At 50.8% G+C, this 17,224-nt stretch overlaps 1 protein-coding gene across 1 annotated transcript in view; it reads left to right on the forward strand.

The window, feature by feature from the left end:
- The first annotated feature begins 5,879 nt into the window (after positions 1-5,879).
- Positions 5,880-17,224, forward strand: part of NTSR1 (neurotensin receptor 1) — a 62,029-nt gene continuing 50,684 nt past the window's right edge. The window contains exon 1 of the mRNA XM_050907582.1: positions 5,880-6,548. Within this exon, the coding sequence (XP_050763539.1) occupies positions 5,880-6,548 (669 nt within the window). The remainder of the gene's footprint in view (positions 6,549-17,224) is intronic.

The raw sequence follows: 17,224 nt of genomic DNA on the forward strand, positions 1-17,224 counted from the left end.
GGAAAGAAATGTCCCCAGGCGAGCCCACGGAGAAGTGTTCCCGACAGTTCCCTGGCCACAGGGGTGCGAATAAACCCTTCCTCTTAGGCTGACATTCGCTATCGGAGCAGCAGGTCCTGCAGCAACATTACCAAGGGAGCAGCAGGACAGAAACGGGACTTCCCCGTGCTGCAGGTCAGGCTGTGGCCAGGCGGCTGCGCGATGCCGTTGCCTGTAACGGCAGGGATGGAGCTCAGGAGCCTCTGCAGCCTCTCGTTCTTCCTCCTGGTAATAATCAGGAGGGACCTTCTCATCACTCTCAGAGGCTGCAGACCAGTGTTAGCATCCTCTCCTCGCACGGTGAGAGGGATGCCGGCGTGGGCTCGGGAGCAGCCCACGCTCAGGCAAATCCAGGGTGCCGGTGCTGCGGAAAATGGGAGGATGTGGGCTCTTAAAGGGAATAATAGCAGGAACAAACCAGATTGCAGAGTACAAATAATATGTATTTACAGCAGGTCACAGTGTGCTTTGGAAGACATGAAGTGCCAAGTTTTTGAGTCTGCTGAAGTGGCACAGAGTGACTCGAAGCAAGTGTAGGGCGTCCCAGGAAAATTTCCACTGGGAACCTCTCTGGGGCTGATCCTGCTGCCTCCTGCAGCCCCGGTCTCCCCAGCGTAAGGAAAGGGCCTTTCTGGATGTAAGGGACCAAGGCAGAGAGGGGTGTCTGAACAAATGTCATGTTGTTCAGTGACACATGGCCAAGGAGAAAGCCCTACCAGCCCATTGTATTTCTAGCATTTAATAAAAAGACTCACAATAGGAAAGAGCACAAAGTATGCTCAGTGTTTTGTGTGTTTCCTGAAATCCAAGGAGTTTAATAAGGATTTGGGAGCATTTCAAATGTATGGGAAGGTCACTGGGAAAAGGCAGTAAAGAGTGTTTGGCTGCCAGGGATTTTCACTGTGCTGCTTTTTCATTTGCATTTCAAAATTGCCAGGCATGCTGAAATTTTGAAAAACAACAAGAATTATTTGAGGAGGGGTGGTGAGAAAATGAGGTTAATCTGCGCCTCCTGAGATTTCCTGAAAAATGTGGGTGCGCTGTAGGGGAGAAGGGACGGTGCTGAGCTGGGAGCTGGGAGCTGGGAGCTGGGAGCTGGAGCTGGAGGGTTCCCCGGCAGCGAGGGCTGTGCTCCGAACCGGCACCGCTGAGCGGAGCTGTTGGAAGCGCTGCTGGGAGAGCCCGCTGAGGCTCCGGAGAGCCAGGGCTGTAAAAGCAGATTAAATCCTTTAGAAATAGAGTAACTGCCCGCCTGCCTGTGCATTGAGAGTGCCAGCACCGTGCTTGGGGCTGCGGCGGAGGCTCCCAGCTGCAGCAAGCGCAAACTCTCCCTTTGTATTCCCCTGTCCCTTCTCTTTATGTTTGTTCCTGGAATAAAAGAGAGGATTTCCAAAGGGAAACCCTGTGTGCAGTGCGTGAGCACACCTGCCTATGTGTTGAACGCTTATATTGCATATATGAAGATAAAAGTACCTTTTTTGCCATGAGGAATCTGATTTGGGCTTGTTGCAGTAACAAATCAGGGGACCAAAAACCTACTTTTATCTCTGAACTAAAGCAGTTGATATCTCCTGTGTGCGTCCAGTTAATGTACCAGTGTCTGTTTGAGACAAATATTACAGCCAGTACATCCATTAACTTTAAAGGAGTTTTGCCAAAGTAAAGGACTGAATTTGACCATGCAGCACACAGAAGATAGGACCTGTAAAAGGTGTCTGGACACCTCATGTCCCAGCTCTCCCTTCCCAGAGACTGATTGTTCGTCGGGGTAGTTCTCTTACCAATATCATCATACACATCCCGGTGTGTTCTGCTCTTGGGGTTGCCTTTTTTTTTTTAAAAACCTGCCCAGGGACACAAATGCTGGGGTGTGTGATCATTGCTCTGCTCTGGGTATGGTCTGTCCGCTTTGCCAACCCACACACGAATGTGCTCACACTGCAGAGCCTCAGCAGGTTCCTCTGCTGTGAAAATCAGAGGCAATAAATATCCCATGCATCAACTGTTGTGATTTAAAACACTCTTCTGAAATCAGTTCAGCCAAAGGCAGTAAATAACATGCAGCCACTGGGAATATTTTATTGCTCATCCAAACTAGCAATACTTTATTTTGCAATATGTTGAGTGTAGGAAGGGATGCACTTCCATGCCTGTAAGTAACGATAGTTAATATTGTCAACAACAAAGCTGCTATATGTCCCTTTTTCTATCACCCCTTTCTCTTGTTTTTCAAGTGCAGCATCCTTAAAAAAGCCCCGTGCACCCCAGGATTTTACCTTCCTAACCCACCTTAGACACTCCTGACTTTTAGGGAGAGCCTGTCTATAATGAGTCCGCTGGGAACTGATTTTATAGGCTTCAATCAAGCCAGCGTTACCTGACTCAGCAACCTGCTCTAACAGGTATTTGGGGCTGGATGCTCAGACCTCAGTGGGAAAAAGGCTGACGCTGTCTCTTAGCACCCACGTTTTGCAGAGATTTCTCTCTGCTGTTTTCCGAGCCCTTCAGAAAAATCCCACCTGGAGAAATCAGGCAGGAATAGGATTAATATGAAAAATTCCTAGGGGTCCCCAACTGCAACTGGAAAAAGCAAAGATGAAAAACACTTGGGTCAACATAAAAGGGAGTGAGGCAACCTGTGGGCCTCACGTCTTGGTCACTGTGGGACCCTCAGCTCAAAGTCCAGGCAGTTTTAATAGATGAGGTCTTTGGGTGACATTTTCCTGCAAGATTTTAAGTAAATGCCTTGCTGTAACATTTGAGATCAGATGTCTCTTGGTTTCCATGATTCTTTTCCTTTTTAAGCCACAGACACACACATACAAAATATATTAAAACGAGCCCAGCTTAGCTAAAAGGTCGGCTAGTTCGGAAACAAACAGCGGGGATTTAGGTTGGATGCTTTGGTGCACAAGAAGAGAGCGGTGCATCTCCGGCTCTGCTTTTGCTTGAAGGGGAATATGGATTAAAACCTTGCAAGGAGCAGAAGCGAAGGCAAGAAGAGATACTTTCGTCATTCATTTCATTATCCCACACCAGCAAAGGGACTTCACACATCCCCCAGGCCACGTCCTAGCAATGGGGAGAGTAAAGAGGTGCTGGACAGATGTGCTACGTGGCGAGGAGGGAACGGGGTCAACGTCTTCCTTTGGCAGGGCTGAACCTCCGCCTGCTCCAAGGCCGGGGCTTGCAGGGGATCAGGTGTAGACCAGCAGTAGGTGTCCAGCTCTGTAAAAGCGACGTGAGGACAGAAGGTAGAACCTGCCTGGACAAAAAGCTTTCTAAAAAGAGAGGGGAGAGGTTGATCTCTTTCCTTATGGAGAGAGACAAGACTTTCTTTTACTTTCTCCTCTACAAAAAGTAACCCACACTTCTGCATGGGGAATGGCAAGGCTGCATCCCAGAAGACGAGCTCTTTGCTCAAACCCAGGCCTATGAGAAAAAGAACAGAGCAGAGCTATCTCCCCGTGATAGTGAGAATGCTTCACATGTGGCTGAGACAGACTTGCCAAGGAATTAAAGGAATTTATTAAATTAATTAGCTCATAGAAATATGCTGCTGAGGCCTTTACTGATGGGAGCACTCAGCCCATTTGTTGGGCGGTTGGTACTCTTCTAATGCACTTTTACGGAAGGAGAGGTTTGGCTGGTACAAACTGCACCAGCCTGCTAAAGTGTTGATTGTAAATCAACAGCTCCATTGATTCTGGGTAGCTGATATTTCAGTGTGTAATTAGAATGATTTTTTTAACTATATCTTTTGATATTCCCTGCCAGTACTTGGCATGGCGGGAAAGTGGAGGTGGCAGCACATGGAGCACTCGGGAATGGCTCTCGGGACAGAGCAGAGGGATGCAATACTCTCCTTGTTAGCAGCTGTGCTTGTGCATTGCCTGCGTGCAGAAACATGAGGCAACAGAATCCAAAACAGAGCATTTCTAGAGACAGCTATTGATACAAACGTGCACATCCACACTGTAAAATTAGACCAGCAGATGGGAATCTTGCTTGTGGGGATAGCAATTGCTTTCCACAAGGCCAAAATGAAGTTACAGGACCAGGAAGGGACAATAACTCTTCATTATAGACAAAGATCCCAAAGGAACTCACTTGCTGCCTCTGTGGGAGAAGTGCTTTAGTCCAGGAGCATGGGTTTGTGCTTGGACCACGCGGCCATTAGCTCCCCCCAACTTGGGCATTGAGGAACAGAGACACCAGGCACCCAGGAGAAGGCTTGCACCCCAGCTGCTGCTCTCCTTCAGACATCGGTACAACCCACCACTTATCTCATGTTCCGCTTTCCTTCTTTGGGATGAATGTTCTTGATCCATCCCAAGAACCCGTCCAAGGACCAGGAACAAAGGGTGAGACCAGCTGGGAACACCAACCCTGACAAACTCCTCTCGGCTAATAGAAATTTCATAACAGAAGCTTTTAAATGAAAGGAACATTGGTGTTAAGAGATTATTAGTCATTCTTTAAACTAGTGTGGGATGAGTGCCAGAAAACACTTCTCTCCGAATTTGTATGAACAATATGACTAAATAAATATGATCTTGGTTAGTCCTCCATGGCGATCCTATCAGATGGATTTAAGAGGAGGAAAGTTTGGGGGAATATTGACTCTTGGCAGATGGCTGTGGAAAGTTCATTATTTGCATGCAGAGATTATTTTATTGACTGCAGGATTAGACATCTTCTTGCATCAAATAGATAAGCAGTCTGCAGGACCTTGGTGAACACAGAGCCCTCTGGCTGTTGGGAACCAGGTACTCAATATCTGCTCATGAATGGGTTAAATTATGGCTGTCTTTGGATAAATCAGTGATTCCCTGAATGGGATTTTCCTGGATCTCCTCTATGCATTTGTGAAGATTTTATCATGAAGACAACTGAGTGGACAAACACTTCACTGGAGTTTTACAGGGCGGCTGGCTGGCTCAGTGCCCTGGGCCTGAGGGGGTAACCCCACCACAGACCGCTCATCCTCGGGGGGCCCTTTCCTGTGGGGGATCCCCTTGTCACCTTCAGCATCACCAAGGCACCCCCGCAGCCCCTGCCCCTGCAACAGGGCAGCTCAGAGAGGATTCCACATCCCCAAATCTGAGGATATGGGGATAAGGGAAAAGTCACTGCTGTCGCGGCTGTGCCATGGCGCTGAGGGTGCCCCAGGCAGATCAGGGCAGAGGTAGATATTTTTTTAGGTGCTTTTCCCCCTCCTTTAAATGCCTTTCACCCGAATGCAGGTGAGTGGGTATTTGGGGACTAGCGGGACATATGGATGCCCAAGAGTGCTGGAGTGGGGAGGGGGCCGAGCCGAGGGGTCGCCCCCCCCGGGGCCGGGGGAGGGCAGGGGCAGCACCGGCGGGGCCGGCGGGGGTTGCGCGGTCGCCGGCGGTTGCGGCGTCTCCCGGCGCGGCTGTGCGAGGCGGGCGGGGGTGGTGTGGTGTGTGGGTGTGCGGGGGGGTGTGCGTGTGCGTGTGCGTGTGCGTGTGTGTGTGTGTGTGCAGGGAGGCTCCTGCCCTGCCAGGGCACATCTGGGAGCCGGGAAGCTGCAGGGAGGAGAGAGCCGGAGCTGCGGGCTGCTCACAGCCAAGGCTGCTCCGGGCGGGGGGGGGGGGGGAGTGTGTGTGTGTGTGTGTGTGTGTGTGTGTGTCTCACACACGCACACGCACACGCACACGCACGGCAGCCCGGGAGCGGCAGGCGCCTCCTCCCCGCCGCATTAAAAGGAGCCCAGTTTCCACGCCGGGGGCAGCGGCACGTCGGGGCGCGGCGGCGGGTCCGAGCGCGGCGCCGGGCGGTGCTGCGGCCCCGGCGGGGCCGGCCCGGCCCCGGGGATGCACCCGAACGCCACGGCCCCGGCCGTGCCGGGCGGCCCCCTCCACCTGCAGCCCAGCGGCTATGCCAACGCCTCCAACCGCTCCGACCTGCTCCCCAAAGGGCCCGACGAGGAGGACCTGGACGTCAACACCGACATCTACTCCAAAGTGATGGTGACCGTCATCTACTTGGCTCTTTTCTTGGTGGGCACCGTGGGTAACTCCATCACGGCGTACACGCTGGTGCGCAAGAAGTCGCTGCAGAACCTGCAGAGCACCGTGCACTACCACCTGGCCAGCCTCGCCTTCTCCGACCTCCTCATCTTCCTCCTCTGCATGCCCATCGAGCTCTACAACTTCATCTGGGTCCACCACCCCTGGGCTTTCGGGGGGGCCGTCTGCAAGGGCTACTACTTCCTCCGGGACGCCTGCACCTACGCCACGGCGCTCAACATCGCCAGCCTCAGCGTGGAGCGCTACATGGCCATCTGCCACCCCTTCAAAGCCAAGAGCATCATGTCCCGCAGCCGCACCAAGAAGTTCATCAGCTGCATCTGGATCGCCTCCTTCCTCCTCGCCATCCCCATGATCTTCACCATGGGGGAGATCTACGGCAAGGACCAGAATCCCGACTCTCTCATCTGCACCACCATCGTGGACGCCTCCACGCTGAAGACGGTCATCCAGGTGAGGATCCCGGCGGCCGGGGCTCCCCGAGCAGCCGGGGCCGGGCAGCCGCCTCCTTCTCCGGGCTCCGGTGGCCAAACTTGGCGGAGACGGGCGGGACAGGAGGAGGAGGCTGGGAGGGGGGGACCGGCTCGGGAAGGGGGGTGTCCCGGGCACCCCTGAAGGGGCAGACTGGCCCGGGGTGCGGGTAGGCGAGATTTGGGGGTGGGGGGTGGGGGGTGTCTCGGCTCCGCTTGCTGTGCCCCACCCCGCCCCCCCTCCTGCCCCACAGGGCCGGGCTGAGACCCTGCACCGGGGTAAATCCTGCACCGCCGTTAATCCGGCCCCGGGGCGGTGCAAGCCCCCTCGGAGCTCCTCTCCCGGTGCGGCCGGTGCCCGGAGCCCCCGCTGTCCCGGACCGGGAGCCCCATGTGCCGCAGAGCCCGGGGCAGCCCGGCCCCGCTCTGCTGTGCGGCTGCTGGCTCGGACCGGGGATGCTCGGGTCCTCCCCAAATGTGGCAGTTCATCGCCAGAAAACCCACAAATCTCCACCCTTTCTCTGCATCCTCTGCGTCTCCTTTCCTTCTGGTGGAAAGCCGCCAGCAAGATCGAGGGAAAAAAAACCCCATCTCTTCCCCCTCTCCCAGTTTCTTGGATTGATCCAGAGCCCATTTCGTCTGTGTAGCGGCAGATCCTTATTACAGAAAGTTTTGGGAAGAAGGTGTAGCATAGGCAGCCGAAAAGGGACTGCATCTTCAAAGCCAGAGGCTGGTATCTTTGCTGTTTTGGGGAAATCCATAGCTGGTTTAACTAGCAGACCCCTCCTGACTTCAGAAAGGCTTTGCTGGTCTCCACACACTGCTTAATCTAACATGCCCATGCGTGGAAAGGATTTCAGCATCACTTGCTGCGCTCCAGTGCTCTGAGGGGTTGAGGCATTTGTTTACTGGAGCATTAGGCTTGAAAAATGTAAGAGACATGGAAGGAGAGACAGAAAGAGCAAGACACCGATCTCCACAGTCCCTTTGCTGCCAGGCTCGCATGCGATAGCTTCTCAATCTTTTATTTTGAACATGAATTTCAGGTGGGTTTAATCAGCGACCAATGAGAATTTAAAACTGCATGTGTACTAAAGCCTTGGAGATGTCCCCACGGTTAAAGGGAGGGAACTCAAATGGAAACAAATCAGAACCATTTCTCCCACTAAAAGCGGGCAAGGGTACATGCAGTTAGATTTAAGCCCAGAGCCTGTAGATGTTTAGACATGTCTCTCCAAGTTTTCCCCTGGACTGCTCCAGTAAATGGAAATCCACCCCGCACAGAAGCCCTGGATTCCCTCTGCGTTTTGCCTCGAGACCTAACTTTCATCTTGAGATGGTGGGGGCTGTATTTCTCCTGTCGGTGCTTTGTAGATTTTGTCAGTGGCAGCCCAGTGTACTTAACCCAAATTCTCTACTCTCTAAGGAGACGTGAGCCATCTGATTTGAGAACAATGTGGCTGAAATGCATTATTTCCAGTCATCTTCCTCCTAGGATTAAATTGATGCTCATTGTTACCATGATAGGGCTAAAAACCAAGGATTATTTCCTAGCCATGACCGTAGAGATTACAGTTTAAACAATGCTCAACATATTTTACAGTCTTGCTATTATTCAGGCTATACCTTATCCTGTTAGCCAAGTAAGAAGTAGGCAGATGTGAACGCACAGTATGTGAAGTTCACCTGTAGGCTTTTCCTCATGGTTTTTTTTTTTTTTTTTTATTTCACTTGTGAATTAATCTAAAAGTAAAAAGAAAGAAGCAGCTGTTGGGGAAAAAAAAACCCAAACCCTACCATACTGTTCCTTCTCAGGGGATCTGGCTACAAAAGTAGATTTGCTCAGATAGGAAGGGTGTTTAATGGCTTCGCTCCATTCCTCCGAGCAGAGGGAAGCGGCACACGACGTGATGCGGGGCCCTGGACCGGGGAAGGCTCCAGAGTGAATAAGCAAAGCAGCTGCAAGTCAGGTTTGAAGTGCATTAATGGAAACCATTGCACAGCGTGTGAGCGGGCATTCTCACGTTGTAAGCTGTGCAGAGGTTTTAAAAAAGACAAATAACGGAAAACTTGTGAAAGAAAGGGCAGTGGTAATGTGGAGAGTGACGTGCAGAGGTCTTGCTGGTCGGAAATCTGGAGCCCTGGTCTTTCGCAGTGGATTCAAGCTGCTTTACAGCAGGTCTTTGCATCTTATTGCGTTCATTTTCTGTCTTTAAATTAAGCAGAGCAATGATGCACTTGCTCAAGCTGGCAAATCACTTGTAATAAATCACTCAACATATTTCACTCCTCTTCCTGTTTGGCAAACTGTCTAAAGCAAATTGGGATTTTTTTCGGAAGCCATTAGTTCTCCAAGAGGTTTTATTTGTTGACTGATTGAAAGCCAGTCCCAGAACAGAGCAGTTGTAACCATTTATAGACTCAGAGCCCAGTGTGAGCTATGGTTCTGCTGGGATCATTGCAGGAGCACACTCCTCCCTGCACTGGAACAAGCTTCCCAGGATGAATATTTGAGTGTATTAATTTGACATCTCTGATTTTGAAAAAGTTCCTCCGTATTTGCTTTGAATATTTAAGTTTTAATGGGCATTCCTGAGTGAAACTAGACTGTGTGTGAACAGCCAGGTTTCCTTATAATAAGAAAAAAAAAGTAGCTATTCAAACAGCACTCGGCGTATTTGATTCTTGCTCATATTACTTACCTTGTACCACTTAAGCTCCACAACAACTGTAAGAAGTAATTACTGGTGTTCTTCTAGTAATTACAGATGGCTGAGCGCAGCACATACTGATAAGCAGGAAGAGCAGTAAGTGAGATGTTCTGCGGGGTGTCACTGTGTGTCACCACGATCAGTACGGCCGGGCACTGCACATCTCGCCTCGTGCCATCGAGACGTAAGCTCCGTGTGGCCTCCGATACTTAATTCTTTAGAACAGTACTATTTCCCAGCTTTGTTTATCCCGATCCTTCCAGCTACTTAAATCAGCCTGTGAATCTTGTTTATTATATATTCTTCATTGCCAAGCTTGCCTGTTACTTCTGTCAGTCAGGGACGTCTGGTTTGAATATTGGCATCAGCATGGGATCTGGTAGCAGGAATAAGTCCATTATAGCCACATTATTTAGATCTAGTTAACACTTTAACTGGCAGACATCCTCTAACACACTGCAGCCAATTTTAGGGTTTTTTTCCACATAAATGCTTCCTCTTAAAGCCATCCCCATACAAGTAAATTCATGTTTTCATGCCACTTCAGCTGGAGGAGGTTTTAAAAGCTACTCATTGTGGCAGCAACAGATCAGAGAGCTCTGAGGCAGAATGAGCTGTTTCCCCTGTTCGCTTGCGGGTCGGTGCCTGTGGGTTTGGCTACTTCACAGCCTTGCTGTTGGCTCTGGGGCCAGGTCCCCCGAAACAGGAGCCCGCCGAGTGTCCCGTCCCACCGCGTGCAGCCCTGCGTGCCGTTAGCATCATACACTCTCAGCCCTGTTTTTCAAAAAGGTCTGAATATTAGTGGCCAGATGGCTGCGCAAATCGATTTTCCTTTATTGCTTCTTACTTTCTTACCTTCATACCTCTTTTCTGGAGAGGTCCTTAGTGGACCTGGGGGAAGAGGGGAAGTTGAAAGAAATACCTACAATCCTGGTGCACCATCAGTCCCAGCACACAGAGTCAGGCAACTCCTTGACCTAAAATCCCAAGATTTTAACTGAGCCTGGATTGGGCACACGTGCGAGGGGAGCCTGGGTGTGGGCAGCTCTCTGGCACCCCATAAGTCACGGGAGAGAGAAGAACGTGTTTTCCCACTGGCATGGCACAGTCTGTGCTTGGACGGCTCTGCTGCAAAATGTCCCCTAAGTTATGGCAAGTGCCTGGGTAGATAGTGTCTGACACATGCTAATGTTTTATTTGCACAGACAGCTGGTGTGAACCCATTTATTAAAACACATGGCAGCAGGCCCTGCGCCTCCATAAACTGTCACAGCTCCATCAGCTCCAAGTTGCTCATTTGCTAGGGCAACTTCTTGGGAAGCACATTGGGAACTCCTCTGGACCTCCTCACGGGTTTGGGTGGACAGCTGTTTTGCTGCAGTTCCGCTCTGCATCAGCCCACCATTGTGAGGCTGCAGCTCGCCTATCCCTCCAGATCCCTTCTTTATTATATTTTATGAAGTCTGCTCATAGTTCAGATGATTTGTAGAGTAAATAACTCTGCACGTGAAACAACCGCTTGCCCAAGGAGGTCCTCTGCTTTATTTCCTCCTACATTTCTTCTTGCGATGCCTTCGAAGAAATGTGCCAAAGAGGCTCAGGTCTGAAGGGGATGGGAAGGAAGGACCAGGCATTGGAGCTGGGAGACACAAGGTGCAGCCTGGCCTCTCGGCATCCATTATCACGCTCTCTACACACTCTTCCAAGGACATCTATTCCATCCCCATTTGTCTGAGAGGCCCACAAAGTTATTAATTCCATGCACAATGGTGCAAACACTCCCTTACACTTTCCTCCGGTGAGGAGCACCTCGGCGGGGTGGTGCGATGAGCTTTCTGCCGCGATGGCACGCGGTCGGTGCTGTGGATGGCAGGGCTCTGCCCACTGGCAGATCTGTGGTGCCGTGTAAATAAACATGACAAGCATCTCTCTGTAGTACATGAAAATAGCAACCCATAAAACCAAATGGCTGAATTCTCTCCAGGTTTGCTGGCAAATCATATCCAGGATTAGTCAATGGCTTCAGTTCAGGAATCCTGCGTTTACAGTGATGTTGACTAGAGGAATTGAAGTTGGTCTCTTTTCCTTAGGTCGCAGCCAAATTCCTACTATGGCTTTTAATAACAGTACTGTTTTAAATCACTCACTGCAGCTCCATGCAGTGATAATCCCACCCGTTGGGCCTGGCTGATAAAACTGTTTTGGCTACACACACAGGATCTCTGCCCACCAGAGAAGCCCACGCCTGGGTGCCACTAACCCCTCTGGCAGCACGACAAATCGGCACCTTCGAGGCAGGACTGTGTCCCGTCAGGTCACGGTGCTGCTAGCCCCTCGGGTAGGCGGGAAAATGAAGATGCTAGTATTTAAATATGTCTGGATCCGTTCCCACAGTGATGGAGAGAGACACCCGCCCCAGTGGGGATGCTCATCTGTGGTGGCGTGAGCATCCCTAAAAAGCTGCCTTTTTTCCACAGACTACGCAGGGAACCCAGAGCTTTAATTCAGCGTACGCCCGACAGCCCAGCCTGCCTAATCCCAGCCCGTTTACACCGTGGTCCGTCTTGCAGCTAGATCTAAATTAAATAAGCTCTTGTGTTCATTGCTTTATATAACCACTTGGCCTGCTGTGTTTTGCCAGTTCTTACATAATTTCTTCTTTTTTTTTCCCCAATTGATTTTAATTCACTTGATTTCTTTTTCCCTCCCTCTTCCCGAGATGTCAGCTGGAGGGATAATAAAAGAATGAGGAAATGTGGCCGATCAACTTAGCTCTTAGGTTTTCCTCTTAACAGCAGTTTGTAAAGGCAGAAGAGACGAAAGTAATCTAGTGGTTCCTCTTCCCAGAAAAAAAAACCCAAAACCTGCAGCTGCCTTTAATCTTCTTCCAGATCATTTTAAACAGCTATTTAATTGTCTTCTCCCTACTTCCCCCCTCCTCTCCCTTAAAGGCTTTAACTATCGTCTCTGTGCAGCATCTGCTTGAGACTCACAGATGGCACTTTCGCTTCCTGACATTTAGAAACGCTTCTGTGTCCTGCCCGAGGCGCCCGTGATGGGCAGCATCCCACCGCAGGACACGTGGGTGCCTGGGTGGGGGACAGAGTGGCCTTTGCGCTTCGACGGTGTCACCATTGCGTTTTCCCTACTGTGAAATTACCCCTTGCTGAGGGGCACGGGACAGCGGGTGAGCAAAGGTATCTGGAGAGGCTGGGGAGCGTGGTGGGGTCCAGGGCTGACAAGGTGGGAAGGTCTGAGCGTTGTGGCCATCTAGCCCTAAAGCAGATAAACATTAGATGCCAAAACCAACAGTCCCAGTGCTGACATCCCTCCTGTCCCTTGCATTAAGCAGATGAAGCTGGGTTATTACGTTCCCAATCTGCCTGGTTGCTCTCTGGTATAAACCGCTCGCGCCGTGTGAAGCTGGAGATGTTTCCAATGCCCGTCCTCCCCCTATTTCCATACCCCACATCCCTCTCGCAGGTGTCAGCACCTTCAGTCGGGCACGGTAGAGAAAAGCGGACTATAAATTCCGAGCTTTCCCAGCCTTTTCCCTACTTCTGTACACACACGAGCACCCTGCAGTCGCTTGTCTGGTGTGACCATCTGAGACCAGTCCAGTCTCAGCTGCTGGCTCCCATCACCCACTCTAAGGACATGTCTGAGCAGGGGACCTGGCCAAGCCGGCCTCCTGGTTTCATGAAGAGCTGCCTTTCTCCGAGTGATAAATTTTGCTGCTTTTATTGTGGAATTTGAGTTGATATTTTTAAAATTGCCTTACAAAATGGCAAGTGTCCTCGCTAGTCCCAGACCTCTTTGAAATGCAAGCCAAGAGCGCTTTGCATCATAATTCATGCTGGTCTGGCATCATGATAGCCGGTGGTCCAGCAGCTCCCCTCCCCACGGCGGAGGGAGCGTGGAGCTCCTCGAGCACGGCTGGACATCGCTTCCACCCCGCTTCCCGGGGTGCAGGTGGCACCAAGCTCAGGGGCTGCTCTTCAGCAGGGAATTAAGAGTGAATCCTGCAAGGCTGCAGCCCAGAGGGTGGCAGGACGTGCCTTGGAGGACGAGGGACAGAACAACCGCACTGGCATGAGCCCTGCCATGGAAAGGGACCTGAGCGAGACACGGGCATGGGGCCACGCGCTGCTCCCCTGCCTGGCTGAGGGCACCAAGCACCCATGCTGTCACCTGCCCAGGCTGGGCTGAATAGCTCCCTTCTGTAATTTTGTGTGAGGGTGTGATCTCATGGAAAGGTTTGGGATTTTTCCCTTAAATGAAACTCTTGGGGGAAAGGGCCAGCTAACTCATCATGCTCCAATAACATCAGCTTCCACGTTTTGCCTCCCATGGATGCCATTTCTTCTATCCAATTTCAAAGCATCTTAGGTGTGGGATTAAAAAGAAAAAGCTGATGATACATCAGTTGAGCTGATGAGCTATTCAGGAAACAAGTGCTTGGGGCTGGTTTAGAAAAGGTGGTGGTGATGGAGTACTAACCCTGACTGGGCAGGAGAAATTTCTGAGCTGCCGGTTCATCCCCAGTATTTTCCTGCATTCACAGTATCAGTCGTTAAGTTTTCCATGGATGGGAGGGAAATAGCAGTGAGACAATTTTATATCCCTATATCCAAGTGCCTTCCTGGCGCATCTGTGTGTGGAGGTCCATCCTCCTCCTCCCTCCCTGGGGTACCAGAAACCTGTCATCACCCCTGCTCCTGCCAGGACAGAGGATGCTGTGGGACAGGGCTGTGCCTCGCCGGGGAGCGCTGCTCTCCTCCTCGGCCTCAGGAGAAGATGTCTCTGACAGGCTGGAGGAGCTGGTCACCCGCGGGTGGTCCGAGCGTGTGAGATTTGCTTCTCATCTCCTGTTGCTTTTTCACTTCAACAATTCTCAGCGCAGAGAGTGCACTGCCAGGCACAGCTTCATGGGGGCTTTTTTTCTCCCAAGGAAAAAAAGTAATAGAATGAACAAGGTCTTTTTAACTGAACGTTTTTTTTGAGAGAAAGTTCAATGAGGTTTCTTTTTGAAACTTTTAAGTTCTCAGGGACTAGAGACAATTGTCAGCCAAAGACAGAAATCAAAGAGATGAGATTTTACTAGTGGAAATGGAAAAAAAAAAAAAGGAAAAAATGTAAACTTTCACAAAGTCTTCAGTATCCAAAGTGGGGGAAAAAAGCATCTCTTTTATGCAAAGCGCTCATGAAAAAGCTGGGAGTACCTCTAAACTATAAAGCCACGCACAGAGCGAAAAGCATATTCAGTATCAGTAAATCAGAGAGGCATCGGAGTGACAGCTAAGCCGGAGGACATGTCCTGGGTTTGGTGGCATTGCTCGTGGCCGTGTTGCCGTCCTCGTGGGCAGCCTCCCTGCCTGCCAGCTCCCTCCATGATTTACACCCAGCCTGCGGATTTACGTCTCCCCAGATGCTGAACCCTGTGCGGTAAATCTCCCTTTATAAAACCTTCCAGGTGTCTCTTTGCCAGGCGAATTCCTAAATACATAAAAGAGGAATATGCAGCCTAGACAGGACTGGGTATATAGTCTGATTTCAGCATTTTCCCTTCTCTTTGAAAATACCTTCTGGTACTTTCCTGCCAGTTATTACTCCCTCTAGATAATAAAGAATAAATTTAGGGCCACTGCTGTTACAGCCAACTTGCACTCTTGAAGCGAATGGTTCACCTTGCTTCAAGAGATTTGTTCCTCCTCCAGAGCAAATGAAGGAGATTAGCAAACACTCCCTTAGCACGTGGTATGCCCATCAAGAGACTCCTGGGATCCTGGAAGCTGTCTGAGGACCTTCATTTCAGGGACTCAGGGTGGATCTGGTTTAATTTTTCCATGCCTTCCCACTTGCTGAATGACCCCAGGAGAGATCACACTTCAGTGCAACACTTCGGATGTGCCAACAAGCCCTGCCTCCCGCCGACATCAGGTGTGTTTGGAACTGTCATATGTTAAAATATCGTAAGTTGTCTAGGTAGTGTTTCTTTGGGGCCAATGAAAACCTGCTGTCCCTTTGCCTGGAGCACTTACCTGACTTTTGCAGCCTGCAGGATGGTTTCCATTGCAAGAGAAAGGGCTAACACAAGGTTGTCCTCTCTGATAGACACTGGCTTACAGAGCCAATGCACGGAGCTCTGTTTTCTGAGCAGGCAGTGGGACTCCAGGAGAAAGTTACAGTCCGTTTGCTCAGGTTTCTGCCGTGCAGTGGATGTGCTGGTTGCCTTCTCTTCCTGGGCAGCTCAGCCCTGCTGATGGATCCTCTCCTACCCTTGCAGGCTCAGCCTGACGGATGCTCACCCGCTGCCTCGGCTCTGCTGCTCAAGGCTTTGCGTGGTGTCTAGCAGCAGGAGGAGAAATCTCATCCCTTAACCATCTCATTTTCTTCCTCCTTTAGCCTTGAAGAAAGGGGTCTACGAACTTATCAGCTTCACCCAGACCTGCAGAGCAAAGACCTGCTGCATATCGGCTATGAGCGCTTTGATGCAGGGTGGCATTTAGCTCAGCAGACCCCTACTTTTGATCAGAACTCCAAGGAGCTAATTAATACAGTCATTGCAATGCCACATCCTATTAATTGTAACATAATCAAGAGCAATGCAGGTCTGCAGTGCTGAACTGAATACATGTGGTCTCCATACTTGGTAGGACTGTCATATCACCTTGTTCTCTCGGAGAACTTGTTTAATAAGTCTATAACTGTTTGAGTATGTTCAATACCAAATTAACCTGATTTTCCCTCCTATTCTATAATTTTTTCAAAACCATCTTATAAAAATGCAACTCACTGTCGTGGTTTAGGCCCAGCCGGCAACAAAACACCACGCAGCCGCTCGCTCAGTCCTCCTCCCCAGCGGGATGGGGAGGAGAAAGTACAACGAAAGGCTCCTGAGTCGAGACCAGGACAGGCAGGGATCACTCACCGATTATGGTCACAGGCAAAACAGATTTGACTTGGGGAAAAAGAAACCAATTTAATTTGTTACCAATCAAATCAGAGTAGGATGATGAGAAATAGAACTATATCTTAAAAACACACCTTCCCCCCACCCCTCCCTTCTTCCCGGGGTCAGCTTTGCTCCCCATTCCTCTCCCTCCTCCCTGCCAGCGGTGCAGGGGGACAGGAGTGGGGGTTGCAGTCAGTTCATCATACATTATTTCTGCCACTCCTTCCTCCTCAGGGATAGGACTCCTCACACTCTTCCCCTGCTCCAGCGTGGGGTCCCTCCCACGGCAGACAGTCCTCCATGAACTTCTCCAACGTGAGTCCTTTGCACGGGCTGCAGTCCTCCACGAACTGCTCCAGCGTGGGTTCTCCCACGGAGTCACGGCCTATCTCCGGGCCCAGCCACCTGCTCCGGCGTGGGGTCCTCCACGGGCTGCAGGGCAATCTCTGCTCCGCCGTTCACCTCCATGGGCTGCAGGGGAACAGCCTGCCCTCTCACCACGGGCTGCAGGGGAATCTCTGCTCCGGCACACCTCCTCCCTCTCCTTCTTCACTGACCTCGGGGTCTGCGTGGCTGCTTCTCTCACATCCCACTCCTCTCTCCGCTGCAGGGGGTTTTTTTTGCAGTCTTTTTCCCCTTCTTAAATATGTTATCCCAGAGGCACTACCACCGTCGCTGGTGGGCTCGGCCTTGGCCAGCAGCGGGTCTGACATGGAGTCGGGGAAGCTTCTAGCAGCTTCTCACAGGAGCCACCCCTGTAGCCCCTCTCCCACTGCCAAAACCCCACCACGCAACCCCAACACACACAGCTACTGGGAAAGTTTAGCTCATTGCTCGCATCACTCTGCTGATTCCTCCTGCAAAGACCTTACATTTTATCCTCACAGGGACAATTTATACATTTTAATATACTCGTTTCATTCAAAAGAGAAACTCACAGGACTGAGTTTCCCTCCCCAAAGCCCACGTTTCATTTTTTTATCACTGTCAGTC

Source organism: Gymnogyps californianus, chromosome 17 (assembly GCF_018139145.2).
Source record: "Gymnogyps californianus isolate 813 chromosome 17, ASM1813914v2, whole genome shotgun sequence".
Lineage (NCBI taxonomy): Eukaryota > Metazoa > Chordata > Aves > Accipitriformes > Cathartidae > Gymnogyps > Gymnogyps californianus.